Source organism: Balearica regulorum, chromosome 4 (genome assembly GCF_011004875.1).
Source record: "Balearica regulorum gibbericeps isolate bBalReg1 chromosome 4, bBalReg1.pri, whole genome shotgun sequence".
Classification (NCBI taxonomy): domain Eukaryota; kingdom Metazoa; phylum Chordata; class Aves; order Gruiformes; family Gruidae; genus Balearica; species Balearica regulorum.
In genome coordinates this window covers 55,672,171-55,691,157 of record NC_046187.1, presented here as the reverse complement: position 1 = coordinate 55,691,157, position 18,987 = coordinate 55,672,171, and the positions used below count along the sequence as shown (strand labels likewise).

Sequence of the window (18,987 nt, the reverse complement as noted above, 5' to 3'; positions counted from 1 at the left end):
TGTAATCCCTCAGAGAAAGACCCTTAACCTATAGTCCAACTCCGTCTATAATTTGAGACTTTCTCTTTGCACTTCACTTGTCACCTCCCACTACTGCAAATTCAATTCCTCCTCCTCCACTCATGACGCAAGAAGCTGCTTTCATTTTTGCCAGGTACGTGCCCCTGGGAAGCCAATAGTACGGCTGAGGAGCTCTGCTGTGGAAAGAATATTTCCTCCATCCCGCCCAGCCTCTGGTCCTCTGCCAACACAGCAAAAGGGCCAGGGAAGGAGGAGGAGCGGGGGGGGCAGCACAAAAGCTCTTTGGGGGTATGATGCTCTTATGCTGAAGCAACTGTGATCACTTCATCTCAGGGGGAGCTGACACTTTCCTTGGCTTGTTCCATCAGAGGTAATACACCGGACCATCTGATCCCCACGTTGGTATGGTTTCTTTTCAGCAGCTAGCTTAGCATCCCTTTTATATAAGCTAATTATTTTCCTACCTTAGCTTCCCCAAACCTCCATCTTCTATTTAAAAACCTGTAGTGAAGCAAGGACCTTACTTACTGGCGCAAAGTCCAAGCTGCAGGTACCTCTGCGGGCACTGTCCCGCTTTCGTGTCCTGGCAGGCAGGAGCAATGCAATGCAAGGCAGGAACCGCACAGGAGAGGGCTCCAGGCTTGCTCGTGTGTGAGGGAAGGATGCTCCTATGTGGCTTTGCTAAGTAGCAAGCTATCCTAAATACCTCTATCTTTAAATGTATTGCACTGATGGAAATGGGGTGCAGAATCATCTAAATTTCATGAGAGCTCACATCACTGTTAACTGAGGAGAAGGTAATAAATTTTTGCCTAATTTCCTCAGCCCCAATTTTATTATACTTCTCCCTTATTCCTCCTGAAATTTAGGATATTTTTCCTCATTCTTCTCCAAAGGCATGAGATAGCGTTATGCTACTCTCTTAAACAATGGCTGGGTTCCTGCTACAGATACACTTTCATTACTTCGTCTGAAAGTAAAGCACTTCTGGGCAAAAGATTCTCAGTAAATCTATGATGCAGTTGGTGTGTCCAGCAGTCATTAAACTAAAACAAATAGAAAACCTTCCAGAAATGAAATAAGCAGATCCTGAAGGAAGAATCAAAGTACAAATGCATTCGTGCTTGTATTTGTACATGATTAAGCTTATGAATAAAAGATTAGCATCTATGTGTTTAATTGAATAAAAAATTCTGTCACATCATGACAAGCTATTCCATGTGGGACGTTACAGTGCAGCCTCATTTTTTACAGTGCTTGAAAATTTTAGTTAAGCAAAAGAGCATTAAAAAAAAAGAAAATGAAGCCTTGGAATGTATTTGAGTGATAACAGCTAATGATATATATAAATATATATATATCAATTTGCACAGGATAAAACTGAATGGAGAAGCAACGTGATGCACATCCTAAACTGTTGCAAAGCATCTTCAGTGAAACTACAGTTAAGTTGGACTACATGAGGCTGGCACTACATATCATTGATGTGCAAATGGAGATCAGGCTAGACCTAAGTCTTCCCTCTTCTGATTTTGTTTGTGTGAATAACGTGTAGTGACACGTACACACCACATATAGACAAAAACGTGCATGGGAAGAGCCCCAAATACAGAGAGTCTAAGCTAGAAAAGTCTCAACAAAACCACTTAATTTGAGGCATTTTTACAAGCCTGACTAGAAACACACTGGAGCAAAAATTAACGTGAGTTACACCAGAGCTGATAGATAAATCTATACATCTACCTTTAGGAGAAGGGGGCGGACTTAAATTTCCTGCTTTTTCACTGCAGCACTTTTAAAGAGAACGTAATTACAAAAATCCCCAAACTCCGTATCAAGTATAAAATTGTCAACACTCAACATTTTGTTTGGGATGCTTTCTGAAAAGCAAGAGCGCTCTGAAGATTTGCAGGAGTCTATATTTGGGACTGTCTGCAAAATGAAGGGAACGTATATTTTAGCGTTAACCATCTCAGGGCTGCATCAGAGCTATACTGACTGCACAGACACGCGTGCCCGTGCCCAGGCACACGACATGTCGGTACCCCCCCACGCAGGGGCTGCAGCCACCACGGGCAGCCACCGCCAATCGCCCAGCTACGGTTTTCACCAGGCTAACCCTAGCCTGAATTCTATCCACAAAAGTGATGTTTCTGAAGAAAGGTGAGACAAAAATTACCCACAGCAAGGCAAACGCAGCTGGTGCTGAGGGAGGGGGTTAGTAAAGTCATCCTAGATTATACTAGTGATGCGCCTCCTCCATTTGGGGGATTACTGTACCTAAGAATGACAGTTTAATAACAGATTTTACATATTTTTACTACTAAATATATTCTTCCAGCACCTAGTGATTTATTTGCCTACATGTTTTGAATGAATTGTCGAACATAAAGAGATGTAGCTTGTCTTCACTGTATACTACCTCAGTCGGATGGTCTGTTGGCTGTGGTACCATAAGCTGGTTGTGATGTTGCAGTACAGTCTTCAAATAATCTAAAACAGTCTGGCAGGGCACTGTATGAAACAAATTGCAATTACTGTATATTAGCTATCTAGCACAAAATAGAACAACAATATTAAATCAAGCAGTGTTCTTCAGGATCTGTTTTGTACGTCTGTGAGATTTACTTCAAATAGGAAATACTTCTCATTTTGATTTGTGCAGACATTTCATTCAATAAATACACGACGGAGGTTGTATTTCCTATGTTGAGATCTCTGGCATCGCTTTTAATTTCTGCCCACTAGTTTTCAAAGGGTTTTTTTTTCCTAGTTTGTAATTATAATTATTGCAAATACAAATTAGGTCAGCAGTAATGATAATAAGAAAAAAAAATCTGTAAATACTGTAAACAGCCGGAACCACACAAAGGAGAAAACATTTCTTGGACCTAAATCATGCACTGATTAACATGTAAATATGCTCAAATGTTTTTGAAACTACAGTCTGATTAACTATACTGAACAGATTTAATGATTCATATACTTTAATTTCTTCTCCCTCCCTCCTCCCAGATTTGTAATAAATCTAGGTGTTTGTTAGGCAAATTGCTTTATTTTTCCCTTCCCTACCCTTCCCCCCTTTCCATTCCCATCACACTCATCCATTTCAGTAGTGGTACCAACATCCTATTCCCTTCTGCTGAGGTGATAGGTTAATTAGGGATGATTCAATTACGGGTCTCTCTTAAGCAGATGCTGCCACATCCCTGATTAACTCTGGAGTATTTTTGAGATACAGTGCTTTTCTCCGGAGCCTGAAACACCATAGGAGAATTAAACAGATATTAACCCAACATTTTGACTGACTTGTGCAAGACTAAATAAGTACAATTTTTAAGGTACGTTATCACTCTCACATTTTGTATGGGTTGTTTTTCTAAAATATCCAGAGATAATCTCAGATTCAGCTAAAAATCCAGAAAAAATATTTCAGTGTTTCTTTTTTTTTTCCTTTTTAATCATTTCTTGGCATTCAGCCTTTACACCTGGAAAAACATAGTGTTTTGGGCTTTGTCTTAAGCTGGCAATCTGAAAGCAAGCACTGAAATCACTGAGAATGTCTCAAGGTAGGATTTACAGGTATTTTGCACCCTTTCCTGGGCATTCTGCGCAGCAACTATACCCCTGCCTACACAGGCAGGGTGCAGAACTCCTTTATGTTGTGCAAAGTGCCTGATACGAATAACAAACTCCTACGTCGTTTCACCCCACGCTGACTTCTCCGTAAAGCCGACCCATCAGTGTATTCACTCCTGTTTCATCTGATACATCACACTTTGCCATAGGAGGTCAGGAGGTTATGCGTTAGGTAAAAGTTAGCATTTCAAGTGCCTTCTACCTGTTTTATTTCTCCAGTGACTTCACTGCTCATTGCTAGACCAGGACAGCATCTCCGTAGCGTAGCTGCTACACAGTGATGTTGCCCTATGAGGATTTTTTTTTTTCTTTCCAGTAGGAAAAAAAAGCACTTTTAAGTGTCATTGGATGGTTTCAGAAAATGTTTCAGTTCTGAAAAAGTCAGAAGGGCAGTCAAGCTTAATAGTTTCACCAACATATTCTGTGGCCTTCCCATAATGAGAGCTGTGTGTTTAATATATAGCAGCAATCAAAAAATTCAATACAAGTTCTTACGGGCAATAAAGGAGAAAAATAACCACAGGTGATGTTTTAGTACACTGGATATTTATAAGAAGGTGTGGGAAAAAAAGGATTTGGCTTTTTCCCCTGTTCTTATATAGAGGAAAGCCCATATGGGAAAAAGAAAATTTTGGGTTTTATTCCCATGTGGAAAGGATAAGGAACTGAAGGATAAGACAGAATTTTGCGGCCCTTTTCTTACACTCTGTGTGTGTTTGCTGTCTGGCGTGTCCAAAATGAAGATTACACTAGGAATCGCCATGCACAGGTTACTCTCTGATGAAGTAGGTGCCCACAAAAGAGGCATGAGGATCACGACGGCTTGCTGCCCCGGGCAGCGCCAGAAACCCTGTGACAAGGTCAGCAAAATCTCCCACCGGGGTGGAAGTTACCAGCATCTCCCGTGAGATCCCGGCATCTCCTGCAAGGTGACAAAAGGATGGAAGTGGCTATGATGGGTGGTTGTGCTACTGCCTGAAAGATGCCTGATACCTGGACTTGGAGGAGAGTTGAGTGACACTTGGGGAAACAGAGATACTTGCGAAGTATCCCTCTCCTACCCTGTGTCGCTCTTCCTTTAGCAAGCTCACTGAGGACACAGTTGCCAAAGCATCAGCGGTACCTGGATGCTTTAGACTTCTCTGGTCCCCATGAAGCTGTGCTCAAAACAGTCTGCGAAGTTTACACCTGCTTTTGTGGTTACCTCTATCAGCAAAAGTCCCTGGTGATGACCTGATGGCTCTCAGCCATCCTTGGTGCTATTAGTTGTAATTACGTGTAACAACGTGGGGCCTGACTGGGAACAGAATATAATGCATGAAAAATTTCTAATTTTTAGGAGCTGATCTCACAGCAGGATGGTATTTTACCCACAGTAAGTAATTTCACTGCAGGCTACCCAAAGGTGCATTTAGCGATGTTCTTCTGAAGGGATGGGGCACAAGCGAGAAGACAACGGGAAACTATTTAACCTGTTGCATCCCCAGCAGATGAATTACAGCTCTACTTTAACTGTAGTCTGCTGATAAAATGCTTTCTCATTACCAGTGAGAAGTAAGAAGGTACTAAAAACTGGCTGAAGCTTACAAAAACTTCTATCTTCATACAAGCACCAAAGTTTCGAGCACAAAATTGTATGATTTTGTTATCATTCCAGTGACTGGAGGACTCTGAGCACTTTTGACTTGTAAAGCCATCGTACATCACAGTGTGCAGTTGGTACAAGTAACCTCAGCTTTTCAAGCACCAGATGCTACTTGCAAAGCCAGATTTCTCGGGCTGCCGTATTAACCAAAGCCTAAAGGAAGCCACAGAGAAGGTGAGAGTCAAAGCTTCGGTTTTGCTTCTGTGTCCGTCTTATGGCTCTGCAAATATTCTCCTTGCGGAGACAAGAGGAACTGTTTCTTCCAAAGCCGGCAGCAAACGTAACTTTCTAAGAGCCCGCGGCTCCCAACTGTGAGAACGAATAATCGTTTAAACCTGCTAGCTTATTTATTTTGTATTTCTTTGACTTTGATGTGGTCTCTAGAGAGTTAACAAGATCATAACCCCGAGAGCTGATTCTCTGCACGCTTATGCACATATCCACTATCACCGACATCACCAACAGGGATCTATGCCGACTGTAACCAACGGGAAAGACTCTAATGTCGAAATAACACTTGCTTGTTATGATTTAGTAGAAAGCCTGCGGGGAAGCAGTAATTTTCCTGCCCATTAGGAAGACGTTTCCACAGCCTTTACTTTCTAAAAGTGCCAGTGGCTCAGAAAAAACACTGGAAGTGGCCAAATGACCTGGCCTGCAGTGAGCGAAAGATCTTTGCAAGATCTTTGCGGGAGCTAAAGGGCGAGGAGGAGGTGCGACGGGGGCCTCGGTGTGCTGGGGAAGGCTGGTCTTGCTAAGATGCTAAGCAGGACACGTGTAAGAGGCGGCAGGTCTTTGCTGTTTATTGATCCAAGTTTTAAGACTTTCTTGTAATTCTAGGCATCCGTACATTGTAACTAGTGCTTCTTCAGCATAGCTTGTCACAGCCTTCTCTGCGGAGTATCCTAATTTCTAATAAATAGTTGAACAGTGTGGTGGCCACCAACTGTGCCAATGACAAAAGCCGGGCTGTGACTCTCAGTCTGACCTGCCACACAGCACAGCAACTCCCCAGACTAAACCCTCTTTCACCAGACAGCATCAGCGGGTAAAACACAGTACAACTCAAGTTGCCGTCTCCCAGCCATGCAGTTTCTACCCTTGGCTCGTTGTTACAGCGTGTGCTATTTCACCCTCAGAAACTTACACCTTATTTCAAGTCTGCATTATGTCTCCGTTCGATTGGGTTTTATAAAATCTTTGGAAAAGAAATGGAAAATGCCTGTCACCTGTTATGAACTTATAGTTAGCAGTGAAGTCATTTCTCCGTCTTCTCTTTGCTAAGCTCAACACTGACCTTGCCAAGATGCTGGGCTCACGCTAAAAGCGGTCCCTACACCTACTTACGTGTCTGTACATCCAAAGGGCACACTGTGCATCAACACTTGGCCAGAAAGCCACCCTGTCCCCCAAAAGCCCTTCTCAGTGTCCATTTCCCGGGGGCTGAAACCAAGTAGAGCGATGTTCTCTGTGCCTCAGCACACAGTAATGCTGCACCACGTTCCGCCAAGTCTGTCACTTCTCATCTTCCTTGCTCACTGCCACCTCTGCACCGCTTGCAAGCTGTGAGCAATGATTGTATGCTTTCTTTTACCAATGAAAGTATTAAAAACATGGGCTGAGAGCAGTTTCAAAAGGAATTCCTCCAGAAATTCAACTGCATCATGGCTATTTCCTGAATACAAATATATTTGCATTTTTTAAATCACTTTTTGTAATATGATGTGATATAATACTCTGAATATCTGCAATACCCTCATCAACCGAACTTTTCATCTCATCAAACCTATAATTTGGCAAGATGTTGCCAGGTACTAACTCTATTATTCTCTTTTAGTACTTTATTAATTGAAGCTGGCATCAGCTGTGCACTTAGTTTGTCTGGGCTCAGTACCAGGCCAACGAGCCTACAATCATCTGGGACATCTCAGATGTCCTTTTTGAAAAAAAAAATAAAAAAAAAAAAAATCATACATCTTTCAATCTTGTGGAGCATCCCAAATATTCCAAAACATAAAGAAAGTTATAGTCACAGTCCTCTTTGTCCACCTTCATTTTTGTTTTAGCTCCTGAAGTGAGTTGTCCAAATCTCATGATTTTTGAACACATCACACTTTGGTAGCAGCTGCTTAATGTTTTTGGTAATAAGCTGATGTGCACTTAGGGATGAAAAGCTGGTGTAGCCAAGCAGCTACTGCTCCCGGCGGCCTGTGCTGTGGCTCTCCTGGTGATGCCAGTCTCTTGGAGGGACCCCTGACTCCACTCTTGAACCACTCTGTCTGACAACCTGGGCTGGAATTAAATTCTCTTTATCATTTCTAAAAAGGCTGGCAATTCTGGCACTGACTAACAAGCTCTTCAGCTGTCCCGACATTGGGAGGCAGTTGTGGCAGAGAGCTGAGGGTGCTGTCCCACCTGAAGCCGCTGCTGAATGAGTGCTAACACCCAGAGTTACGGTGGAAATGGAAAATACTTCTTACCTGCTTACCATCATCATCGTATCGATGTGACAGCATCATTTTACTCTTCACAAGTACCAGAACAGAAATACTCCATGAGCAGTTCCATATTGCTGACAAAACCTACTATTTCCATCTGCTAATAGCCCGACACTGTTATTGGGATGCCATATTTTTCCTTTAATTTGCCAGGCAAAGAATGCCTCCTCGACAGAGTGCTCCAGGTTTAATTTTAATTATTCATTTTCCACTGATCCTAGACTCTGCTTTTTACTCATCACCATCAACTTCCCCTCTACTCCATTTGTTATGTTTCCAACTGCTCCTTCACTTTCCCTCTAAGCTGGTTGTTTTTGTAACCAGCATGAAACTTTTCCTCCTAGATAGTCTTTTTGGGGCCTTCAACTATCTGCTTCTAATGTTTCCCAATTACCACCCACTCTTTTTTTCTTTTTTTTTAACCTGTGGCTCTAATAATTGCATCCAACTTTTTATGAAGTGCCAAGAACCTCTCTCTTCTTGGTTGGGGCTGGGTTTTTGCTCATTGTAAATGTTACTGGGCCACAATCACTTGTATTGATATCTGTCAAAATGAGGGCTTCTCATTTCTCCTCCACAAAATGTGTAACACACTCCAGGGCTGTTTATATTGCCAAAGCACAGTGCTATAAAGAGATACTTGGGCTTGCTGTAAATAAGTCGTATCTCCAACGTAAACAGGGTACATCTCCAACCTCTCCCGCAGCACCGGACAGCCCTAGCGAGAAGGGATGGCTCACCCCTGGCTCGGCCGTGTGTCTCCCTGTGCTGGCCTCAGCCCCACAAGCAGAGAGCAAGAAATCTGGTTATTCTGTTCATTAATGAGATTTTGTGCTCCGTAGCCAACACTGGCTAGTATTCCTCCTGCTGTTTTGCGCAGCAGAAGACAAATCCCTTAGCATTCAGGACCATTTACTTCTGACTCGCCAGCGAGGAGGAGAATTGGGAAAGGTGTACATCTACACCCGCCCCGCTCAGACCAGCAGCTGTTAGTTAAGACTGGCTCAGCATTGCAATGCGTCCTCCTTCACTTGACCTTGAATGATGCTTCACTCCGAGTTCACTACAGGGCATTTCTAAATTGATGCTCGACTGTCAAAAAGATGTAACAAATGATAGGGAACCTGCTGACGAACTACATAGGTAGTGTGAATTTCTTATAACATTAACGGAGATGCCTTCTCTGCCTCAGATTTGGACAAGTGTGCAGAATAACGTGGCTTGGATTATTTTAGCTCATATGATCATTTATTTCAATCATCAGCTGAAAGCCAGAGAAAGCTGCATGGATGGGCCAGGAAGACAATCTGTTGGGGTGCGATGAGCTGGAAAAAGGGCGAGGGGCAAGGAGAGATGGGGGTTAGTAAAGAGGAACTGATCTTGGTACTCAAGACCCTACAAATTTGGATGTTTGTAACAACTGGATGGTAAAACAAAACAAGCACCCATTTGTAGTGAGAGCAGCCAGCAGAACTCAGAAGAGCTGACATTGTATGCAGAAGAGTTAAAGATTGGCTAACCTGACCTACGTGCCTGCCAAAAGCAGGGAACAGAGAAAAAATTACAGCAAATATCCCATTACTTTTAAAATCCCTCTCAGTTGTGTTTTCCAGGTGGAGTGGAAAACCATTTTACTTCTGTTAATCTGCATCTGAAAAGCCATTGTATTTCTTTTAATTTTCTTTTGCAAAAAATATTTCTTGCGGAAAGAAGAAAGAATGTGCCCCTTCCATACGCCCCTGGGATGTACACCTCTGCCTAAACAGCAGAACAGGAGATAAAACAAGGCAGCTGTGCATCTCTCATTTAAAAGATGCTGCCACGTGTTCCTGGGGCTTTTATTTTTGTCTGTGCTCCCTCACTTTCCTTCTACTTAATAGAAGGTACCTGTTCTTGTCCTCCCTTTCAGCCATGAGGTCTTCAGGGCAGGGACCTCCCCTGTAAGCCCCTCTACACATTTATGCTGCTGATAACTAACAGGGAAACCAAGGAGCCCCAGGTGAGCGGGGACAGCAGGCTGTGTCACTAAAATGCCAAATGCTGACCTGTAGAACACAAACCGAAGTTGAGACCGGGGCGTTCAGCCTCACCAGGCTGAACCGCAGCTCCCCACTAAACTCCCACCAGCTCTTACTCCCCAAGGTAGCTAAGAAACCTGACCCCCCAAATTCTCACAGGTTTTTAGCCAGAAGCGTGGACAAAACAGATTAATAAAGCTCTGGTCTGCTGCATGTACGCGTTTCAGTAAGTTTTTGTACTCAGGCTGGTTTAGCAAACTAAGCCGGCACCCCCAAGCTGCAAGCAAAGCCGTGCTGCAAATTCAAAGGGGTTCTCGTGCCAAACACCGGGCGACCGCGCTCGAGGCTCTCTCCTCCCGAAGTAACTTCACGCTTTGAAGCTGAACAGCAGAACGAGGCCAGAGATCAGACCAAAACATCCAGAACATCAAGGGAAACCAAAGAAGTGGTTAAATGAGAACATCAAGAAAAAGGACAAAAAAAAAAAAAAAAAAAAAGACATGAAAAAGTGTTCGTCATAACCCTTGATGGCTGCTTTATCTACGCTGCTGCTGTGGTAGGCTCTTTGGAAACGCGATGCTCTGAAAGTATAAAGGAGACAGGATTTGTAGGGAAAAGTAATATCTTTTATTAGATCATCCGATATAGTCAGGAAAAAGAGTCAAGCCTTGGGCACACAAAACCTCCTGAAAAACTTGTCTGACTTTTTCAATTACACTGATATTAACTCTACCTGCAAATCCTGCTTTGCTTTGGCTACTTCCAGCCACCAAGAATGTCGTCTTTACAAGTGATCACCTCTACATCTGAGGGGGGGTTTCACCCCCATTCTCCTGCGGTTTGCTGGAGTATTTTTTGCTGCCAGGCCAACAAGGTTAGAATAATTACTATATTTATCACACACTGCTTCATCTTACTTATTTATACCTTTTTACTACTTTCAGGCTGATTTGCCCAAAACCACACAGCAAAGCTGGAAGCACCAGGAGGCAAACTCTCACTCATGACTCCTGACCTTTGCTTTAACCACCTGGAAATATTTTCTACCTTTTAGGCCTAAAACTGTGATAAAAATCATGCTGACAACAGCAAAGGAGAATTGCTTAATATCCTTATATATTAGATGGTCTAAATCCAGGTCTTAACACACAGTCTCAAAAATAAGTCTTTAATTTTACTATTGGGAATGTATCACAGCCCTAGTAATTTTTACACAGAGGGAAGAGATTACAAGACATTCTTCTCCTCATATCGATGGATTACTTTGCTCTGTTCTCGACGACCTCAAAACCTTAAAGAGCCAATGACAAGTTAGCCAAACTCCTTTCAGGAATTACCTATCTTTAACTATTTCTGAAAACAAGACAAAATAACACAGCAAATGAAAATGTTTCTCTTTTGTTCAGTTGAACTGAGAACTGAAAATGTTTGGTTAATGATTTTGCCTACAAAAAAATAACATTAGGGAAAACCGCACAAGTTGCATTGCTCCAAAACCAAAGCAATGAAATAGGAATTTTTCTTCATTTATTTCATAGCTGAAACAATTAAGATTTCATAAAAATTTAAGTATTGTTTCAGTCAAATCAAATGACTATTTTTTGAGAAAAAACCCACCCCCCATCAAAACATATGCGACATTTCACCCACATAATTGCTTTTCTCCAGTGGTGATCTGCCAAAGAGTGATGCTAGGCTATGGGCAAAGTGATCCTATAGGATTGGAGGGCTCCTACAGCAACAGGGCAGAGTCCTGAAAACAGAAAAAAATCTCATTTTCTGTGTCCAAAACTACAGGAGGATATGTTTTGTGTAATATTTGTTAAAAAAAAGTTGTCACCTTCACATCTGCTGAGAAAACACTCTTCTTCCCAGTAGCCTCTTTGTAAGCCATGCAAACGGTGCTTTGCAGAGCTAGAGGCAGAGATGTACAGTGGTAACTATTTTTAGACAGCAAACTCTCATGGATTTTAAAATGGCTTTTGCATATGGAAAGTGAAAAAAAAAAAAAGAAATGCAAAGTATTTCAGGAAAAGGATAAAGTGATCCGTAGATGGTTACAGAGCAGAAGGGAGGGGCTGGTGCTTTCATCTTCTGTTGACGGGGTTGCTAGCGGGAGCCTCAGCGCCTGCGGGGAGGGCACGGTGCACGCCTGCCCTGTCCCGCCAGGTCCCCTGCCAGCCTCACCAAGCAGCTCCAGCCCAGCTCCCTCAGGGACAAGTGGGAAAACCACCGCGTCAAAATCCCTGCTCTTTCAGCTGCTTGATGGGATGGCATGGCAGCCTCCCACGCTCATCTAGCTGCCTCCACAGTCGCTTTTCCCCTGCACTAATCGCCTTGCCTGGCCTGCTGGATGCCCAGCGTGAGATGTATGAACGAGCAGAGAAGAAAGTTTGTGTTCCGAGACGACTCTGATGTGATAGATGGTGGCAAATCATGCTGCAACCCTCTGCAAAGAGAGGGCTTTCTGGCTCCCTCCTGAGAGGCAAAAAACCCCTGCTCAGTGAATGAGCACTGCACCCATTTACATACAGAGTTGGGTGCTCCAAGTCCCACAAAAATTTCTGCTGGCTTCCTTGGTAGCAGAAGCTCACTGGAGCAAAACAGCACTGGAGACAGACATTGTCCTTAGCTGATTTTTGACTGAACTTGCTCAGTGGTGGGACTGCCCGGGAGCTCAGACCTCTGTCCTACCACACAGCAAAACCCAACGGCACCTTCTGTGGCTCTTAACGCTTCCCCAAACAGCTAGGTCACTTTAGGCCTATCTGTATAGGTCACCCAGACAGCAGCAGATGCATACGATGACGGTTTTATGTTGGCTGATGAAGTCATATGTCCTTGCAGAGTTATTTTATGTTTGTCTGCTTCCTTTGATGCACCGCTAACAAGGTGTTTCATTAGTCCTGGGGGGTGAAAAAGGACTGTGTTTATGTATATTTATCGCTCTTTTAGAGTGGGATGAAGGGTAACTGTAATGACCCCAGTAAACACTGGCTGCTCAGCCGGGCATTAACCCTAGCAAAATACAGGCAATTGCAATGGGATTCAATTGAAAAGAACTAAAGAATATGAATATAATTAATGCCAGTCAAAACGGTCTTATGGAAAGTAGATCTTGTCAGACTAACCTGATTATCATTCTTTGATGAGATTATAGGTTCACTTGAAAAAGTCGGGTTGAACAGATGTAATATACCTAGACTCCTGAAAGGCATTTAACTTACTACCATAAGTTATTGGATTGCAAAAGCAGAAGCACACAACATCAGTAGACTAGAGTATACATCGATTAAGAACCTGCTACTGACATCTCAAGTATTTGTCATTGGGGGAATCATCACGAATAGATGTGTTTCTAGCAGGGCTCAACAGGGACTGACAGCAGCCTCAATACCATTCAACATTCCTGACCAGAATCACGAAGTTAATTTAAAAACAATAAAAAAAAAATAAATCTGGATGATACAGAAATTGGTGAACCAGTGAACAGTGGGACAACAGGGCAGCTAAAGCAATCTGGATCACTTAGTACACGAACACAGCCAAATACAAAGTAGGGATGTCTAGGAAGAAATGCGCACAGAAAGAGAAGCTCAGCTGCACGACCGATGGCCAAATGACCCGGACAACCGTGGGTGGGAACAAAGAGACTATTCACCTTCGCTCAGGCAGATATTGCACGTATTTCCAGTGCCAAATTTTAAAGACATGAGTAGGGGGGAGAAAAGAACTACAAGAAGGATACAACTCACTTGGGGAGTTTTAAACAGCAATGTTTGCTTAGTTTATCTAAGATGGAAATTAAATCAACTTTCAACCTGTAAGTACCTTCATCCAGAAAAAGCACCCCCTCCTGTACAGAACTTCATTTAGTGGAGCAAAGCATGTAAGTCAATGACTAGATGCTGATTTCAGATAGGCAGGCAGGGAACTGGGCACACATTTTCTTCAGTGTAATTAACCACTGGAGTCAAGCATCAGGGAAGGAGGTAGAGCCACTGCTTACCAGAGTCTCTAACTCAGGACTGAAGGCCTTCTGAGATACTACTTGAGTCAAATGTAAGTTATGCTTTAGTCAAAGTTGAAAAGATTACGGGGTTCAATACAGGTGATTGAATGAAAGCTGTAGGTCAGATTATAGACCTTAATGATAATTTTTGGTCTTATACACCTGAAACCAGGACCCAACAGGAGTTGCAGTCCACATGATTCCCTTTGTCACACAGTGTTTCCACGCAATGTACGAACCACTACTGAATCTGGTGAGAATGTATGAGTGATGGTGACTTTAGATTTTGGGAGGGGTGGCAGAAATATCCCAAATTCTGGGTTTTCTCTGCAATGAACAATGTTGGTTATGGGATTTGCTGGTACCCCTAGGGACCAATGCACAAATGAAAACCACAGTCTAATACAAATAATTCATAATACATCATTGACAGATGGGGAGAAGAATTATGAATACTGCTGCTTGGTTTTTGCTCAGATTTTGCAACTGCACCTACATATTTGGGCAATAGCTGGTTGCTGCCTTCTTCCCTTCTGCATAGTTAGCATCTTTGGAGTATTTTCTCTCTTGTAGCCCATGCTAAATTACCTGCACTTTTCTGCTATTTAGGGATTAGTTCAAATAACTTTGCATGGATACCCTAAGGACCTCAAACTTTAGCTAGCAAAGGTGCAGCTCCCTCACATTTATAGATGTGTCAGATGTATGCTGTATACTTATTTTCCTTGCTAAATTCCAGTTTGCTTTTAGTATTATTGAGGTGTGGTTTTGCTTGTGCTTAAAGTGTAGAGGATATGGGTCCAAGATACCTTAACAGAGAGAAGTCCTAAGTTTAAAGGGGCAAGAGAAGTTTTTCACAGAGGGGGTTTCTATTAGATGGGGTTTTTCTGTCTGCTTTCTCTCCCCCAGTGGAAGCTTGGTATTGCTGAACTGGAGAAGTTGTTGCCAAGCTTTTTTTTTCAGGTACCATCTGAAGATGAATGGCAGGAGATGTATTTATCCTTCTCACTGACCTAACAGCAATTTCAGAGATACTGTTCAAGGTAAAAGCCAAATCTATTTTTGTTAAAAGTACGGATGTAACTTTGAGTAGTTTCTTTAAGTAACCAAAAAAAGGAGCCCCAAAAGGGAATTAAGTTTATAAGCTGCAACATCACTTAAAGAACAATACAGATAATTAGGTATAAAACGATATGTTTGAAATTACCAAGACAAATCACCTGATGTTTGGAATTTGGGATCACAAGTACATCCCATCCTGAACACAGCTCATTAGTCTACGACTCACAATTTGTATGGATGAGTATCAGCAGATAATTTTCCAGTGGGAACAGCTATAGGAATTTTAGACGGAGACAAATTTCAGTGTTTGATTACTATAACTACAACCTTAAAAGACAACTAGAACTTAAACTATTATTACCCAAACTGGTTTTATCACTGACTGACAATATTATATGGCAGGGGATTATTTACCTGGAATGCTCTCCAATTTTCTACGAAGTTCCTCGTTTTCTTGTTGCAATGAAATTACCTCCTGCTCTAGCTCTTGACACCGAGGGCAGTAACCTTCTTCCTCTTCCTCCTCTTCCTCCTCTGGAAGTGTAGAAGATGATGGGTGACCATGAGATTCAGATGTTGCTGGAGATGTCCATCCACCTAAAGTGTGTACTGGAGAGGTTGAAAGTGGATCCACATCTGCCAAATGGCTAAAATCATTTACTGATGAGGTGTTCTGAGAAGGGAAGCTCCCAGAAAGCAGGTAGTTCTGAAGGGAATCGGTAAAAACTCTCAGAAAGGCTGAGGTTTGTTGTTTCTTTTGCATATACTGCATCTCTATGTCTAAAATGTCTGACGTCTGACTATGTACCATTTTCCCAAGCTGACATTGCTCTTGTCTTTCACTGTAATTTGGGTTTTCCTGCTTTATACAAGAAATCATGGACTGAGAGTGATTGTTGTCCAGTAGTTTTCCACCACAATTTAAGAGACTTAGAACCCGGCTGCATTGTTGGGCAAAGGCATCCAGAATCATTCGACTCTCTGAAACAAAAGAAAAGATGAATCACAGAAACCTAATGCAAAAGGTTATGCCAAGCAGTAGCAGCTAGATGAATGTACACAATCGTTTACAGTAGCATGCATTTTATTTCTGAACACATTAAAATTATGGCTTCTGCTTTAATACTTCTGCAACACTGTGATTTAAAACAATCCCGACTTTGCTTCTATTTTGAGAGTGCCCTTGTGCCCTTGCTGTTAATCAGAAGTGCATTGTGATGATAGGCACTGCTTACTGCCATGTGCTTTCAGAGGGATTAAGACAGGAAAATGGGGAAGAAAATACAAATTCCATCCAATCTGCTACAAGTAAAGGTTCAAGTAAGTACTCCTCTGGAAGCCGCTTTCAAGCTGCTGGTGGGCATTGCCTGTACATGTTTACAGAACTTTGCACTACACCTCCTTACTATGCCCTGTTCCTCTCCAACAAGGCTTGCAAGCTTGACTTTTTCTCCCTTTAATCTTTGTTGCATTTGCTTGACATTGGGTGAGGGACACTTCACGTGACCCACCTCCAGCTCTATGGACTTTGCTTCTGTTCCTTTTGCTTTAGGTTCCAGATATGTCCAAGAACAACTCAAGAGTGATAAGCACAAACCCATCTTCTTACACCAAGGTTAGGCATCAAATGTGCAATGTGACGCTCCTCCGCTCAGAGGATGATTTTTTCCTGTCCTGCTGACCTCCTATGAGCTTGTGGGTAGGCCAATATCATGCAGAGGAGAGCAGTGCAGAGTTCTTCAAGCTGCTCTGGGTATAATCAGGAAATTCCATGTGGGGCTGTGCAGCAGTTGACAGAGGCAGCAGCTTGGATCTGGAAGTAGGCTAAGGATGCCACACCGTACCTAGTCAGCCTTGCCTCTAATGACAGGAGGTATCACGTCTCATGGAGCAACAGCAGCTACAACCTAAACCTCCACAGCAGGATGGTTCACTTCTGGGTGTCTATGTATGTAGAGTCAAGCTGCTGTAACGGTTCTTGGACCCAGATGAAAAATGACCAAGACATCTGGTTCTAATTTACAGTATGACCTGTTAGGTTCCCCAATAAAAATAATGCCTTTTTCAAATTTTTTAGCTTATTCATAGCTGAGATCCTCTAGGTGCCTAAAAAGATGTAACTAACATTTTGCATGAGATTTAAAACAAACAAAAAAAAAAAGACTGTTAGGTTTAAGCGCTGCCAATTTTGGAGAGCTCTTCTCAGGCAGGCTTGACTTTTAGAAAGTGACAAATGCATTTACTTTTAAAAAGGCAACTTGCTACAGATGCATGAGACTACACACCTCAGACCTTCATCTATCTTAACTTCATCACTAGAGACGAAAACGTAGCCTCGTCACACTGACAATACGTAAAGAACAGAAACATTCAGAATTCAGTCCTTTAAGAGGTGGCATTCCTCACGGAACTTCCCCATGATCCAGAAGATATGCCTTCTGGTGGAAAATGTACTTCATACTAAGGTTGGTACAGCTGGCCTGAAGAGTATTTGAAACACCACTAATTTGCATTTTTACCATCCTCCAGAACTCTGCAAAGAGGGCAAGGCTGAAGCAGCACACAACTGCTTTCAGTCACAAACGCAGCCCGAGGAGACCTCCCCGGCCCAAAACCCAAGGGTGTCATCTCCCGAGGACTCAACCATGAGAACAGGGACGTGAGGTGGACAGAGTAAGCAAAGCCGCAGTACTGGGAGATGAGGCTGCGCAGGGCCACGCAGGCAGAGCCCTCCGGCATGCGAAGGATCGGGGTGGCCCCAAGGCCACTGATGGCATCCTGGCAATCAGTCTCCTGCGCTAACGAGTCGTACCACACCCCAGCTTTGCACATGGGCTCAGACAAACCAGGGCAGGTTGATCCAAAACGTTAAGCAACGCCCTCTGTCCACATTACAAACTGAAAAGGGCAAAAACACGCAGGCACTGCTGCCCACGTTGCAGGTGGGTGCCGGGTGCTCTGCAGCCTCCATACCTGCTGTCCCTCCTTCCCTTTTACTGCATTAACCTACAGCCAGCTGTCTTTAACCCTTACGATGCAAGCGCAAAATAACCAGGCACAACCAAGGCAATACAAATCAAAAGGATGGAACCCCGGTGACATTGCAGCTTTCTAGCTGGGACCTACCGATAAACTGAAAGAAAATCAAGAAACTCAAGCATCACTAACAACCTTAAGTTGTGCTTTCTTTGCCTTATTTCTTTACTTCCCACATTTTCCCTTCAAAATTATTACAGGATGATATTGATTGGAACTTTGCAATCCTACTACAGAGCAGTTTTTCATTCATTTTAATCCTATAATCCGATTCCAGACCTGAAGTCATATTTACTGTTTGTATTTTAATCATTATGGTCCCTGTTGACAAAACAGTTACTCATTCTTTGCGTATCCTTGTTGCAAGGGGACAAAATATGAATGAAACTACTGAAAAGAGATTAGATTAGTATAAGATATGTTATTCTAATATTATGGTTTCTCCTAAAATATGGCAAAAAGTAACCTAACATTTCAAATACCAGTTCTGAAGAATGCTATAATACAAACTAACATCAGTAAAGATAAAATTAATGATTAGTTTTGTTGTAAAATTGAATGCATTAGGCACATTCACTGTGATAATGGCTTAAAATGTAACTGAAATTTTATACAGAAATGACAGTATTGATTTAATCTTCAGTTCAGTATCAGATCTACTACAAAGACACAATAACAGCAATTACCGGGTTTTTCTTAACTTTAACCCATACTCAAAGATATAAAAATGAAAGTCACGACAAGGCAGGGCTATTTTGAAATGCCAGTAGAAAGATTCACAAATGCTTTTTTTTGCGGGTACCACTGGGCAGCAATAGTGAGGGATGCTCTCAGCACACATTCTGGAAACATCTGGCTCTGTGCCCAAGCAGGTACCACTTTGATGCGACTTCTACACCAGTAATGGTACACGTACCTACAGTCTGAACAACCCTAAATGAGAACGATAACTATGGTTATTTCTTGTGATGGAGAAAAAATAAAAACAAATGCTGCCTATTTAGCATATATCACAGAAATTGGGATTTCAGCTTTTATGGACTGACTGTAATTAGA

The 18,987-nt window shown here is 42.5% G+C and overlaps 1 protein-coding gene across 2 annotated transcripts in view; it reads right to left on the bottom strand.

Moving 5' to 3' along the window:
* The window catches only part of BEND4 (BEN domain containing 4), a 31,135-nt gene that overhangs the window by 6,792 nt on the left and 5,356 nt on the right, over positions 1 to 18,987 (bottom strand). For both annotated transcript variants that reach the window (XM_075752235.1, XM_075752236.1), the window contains exons 2-3: positions 15,310 to 15,876; positions 2,444 to 2,535 (exon numbers count right to left, since the gene is read on the bottom strand). In XM_075752235.1, the coding sequence (XP_075608350.1) occupies positions 2,444 to 2,535; positions 15,310 to 15,876 (659 nt within the window). The remainder of the gene's footprint in view (positions 1 to 2,443; positions 2,536 to 15,309; positions 15,877 to 18,987) is intronic.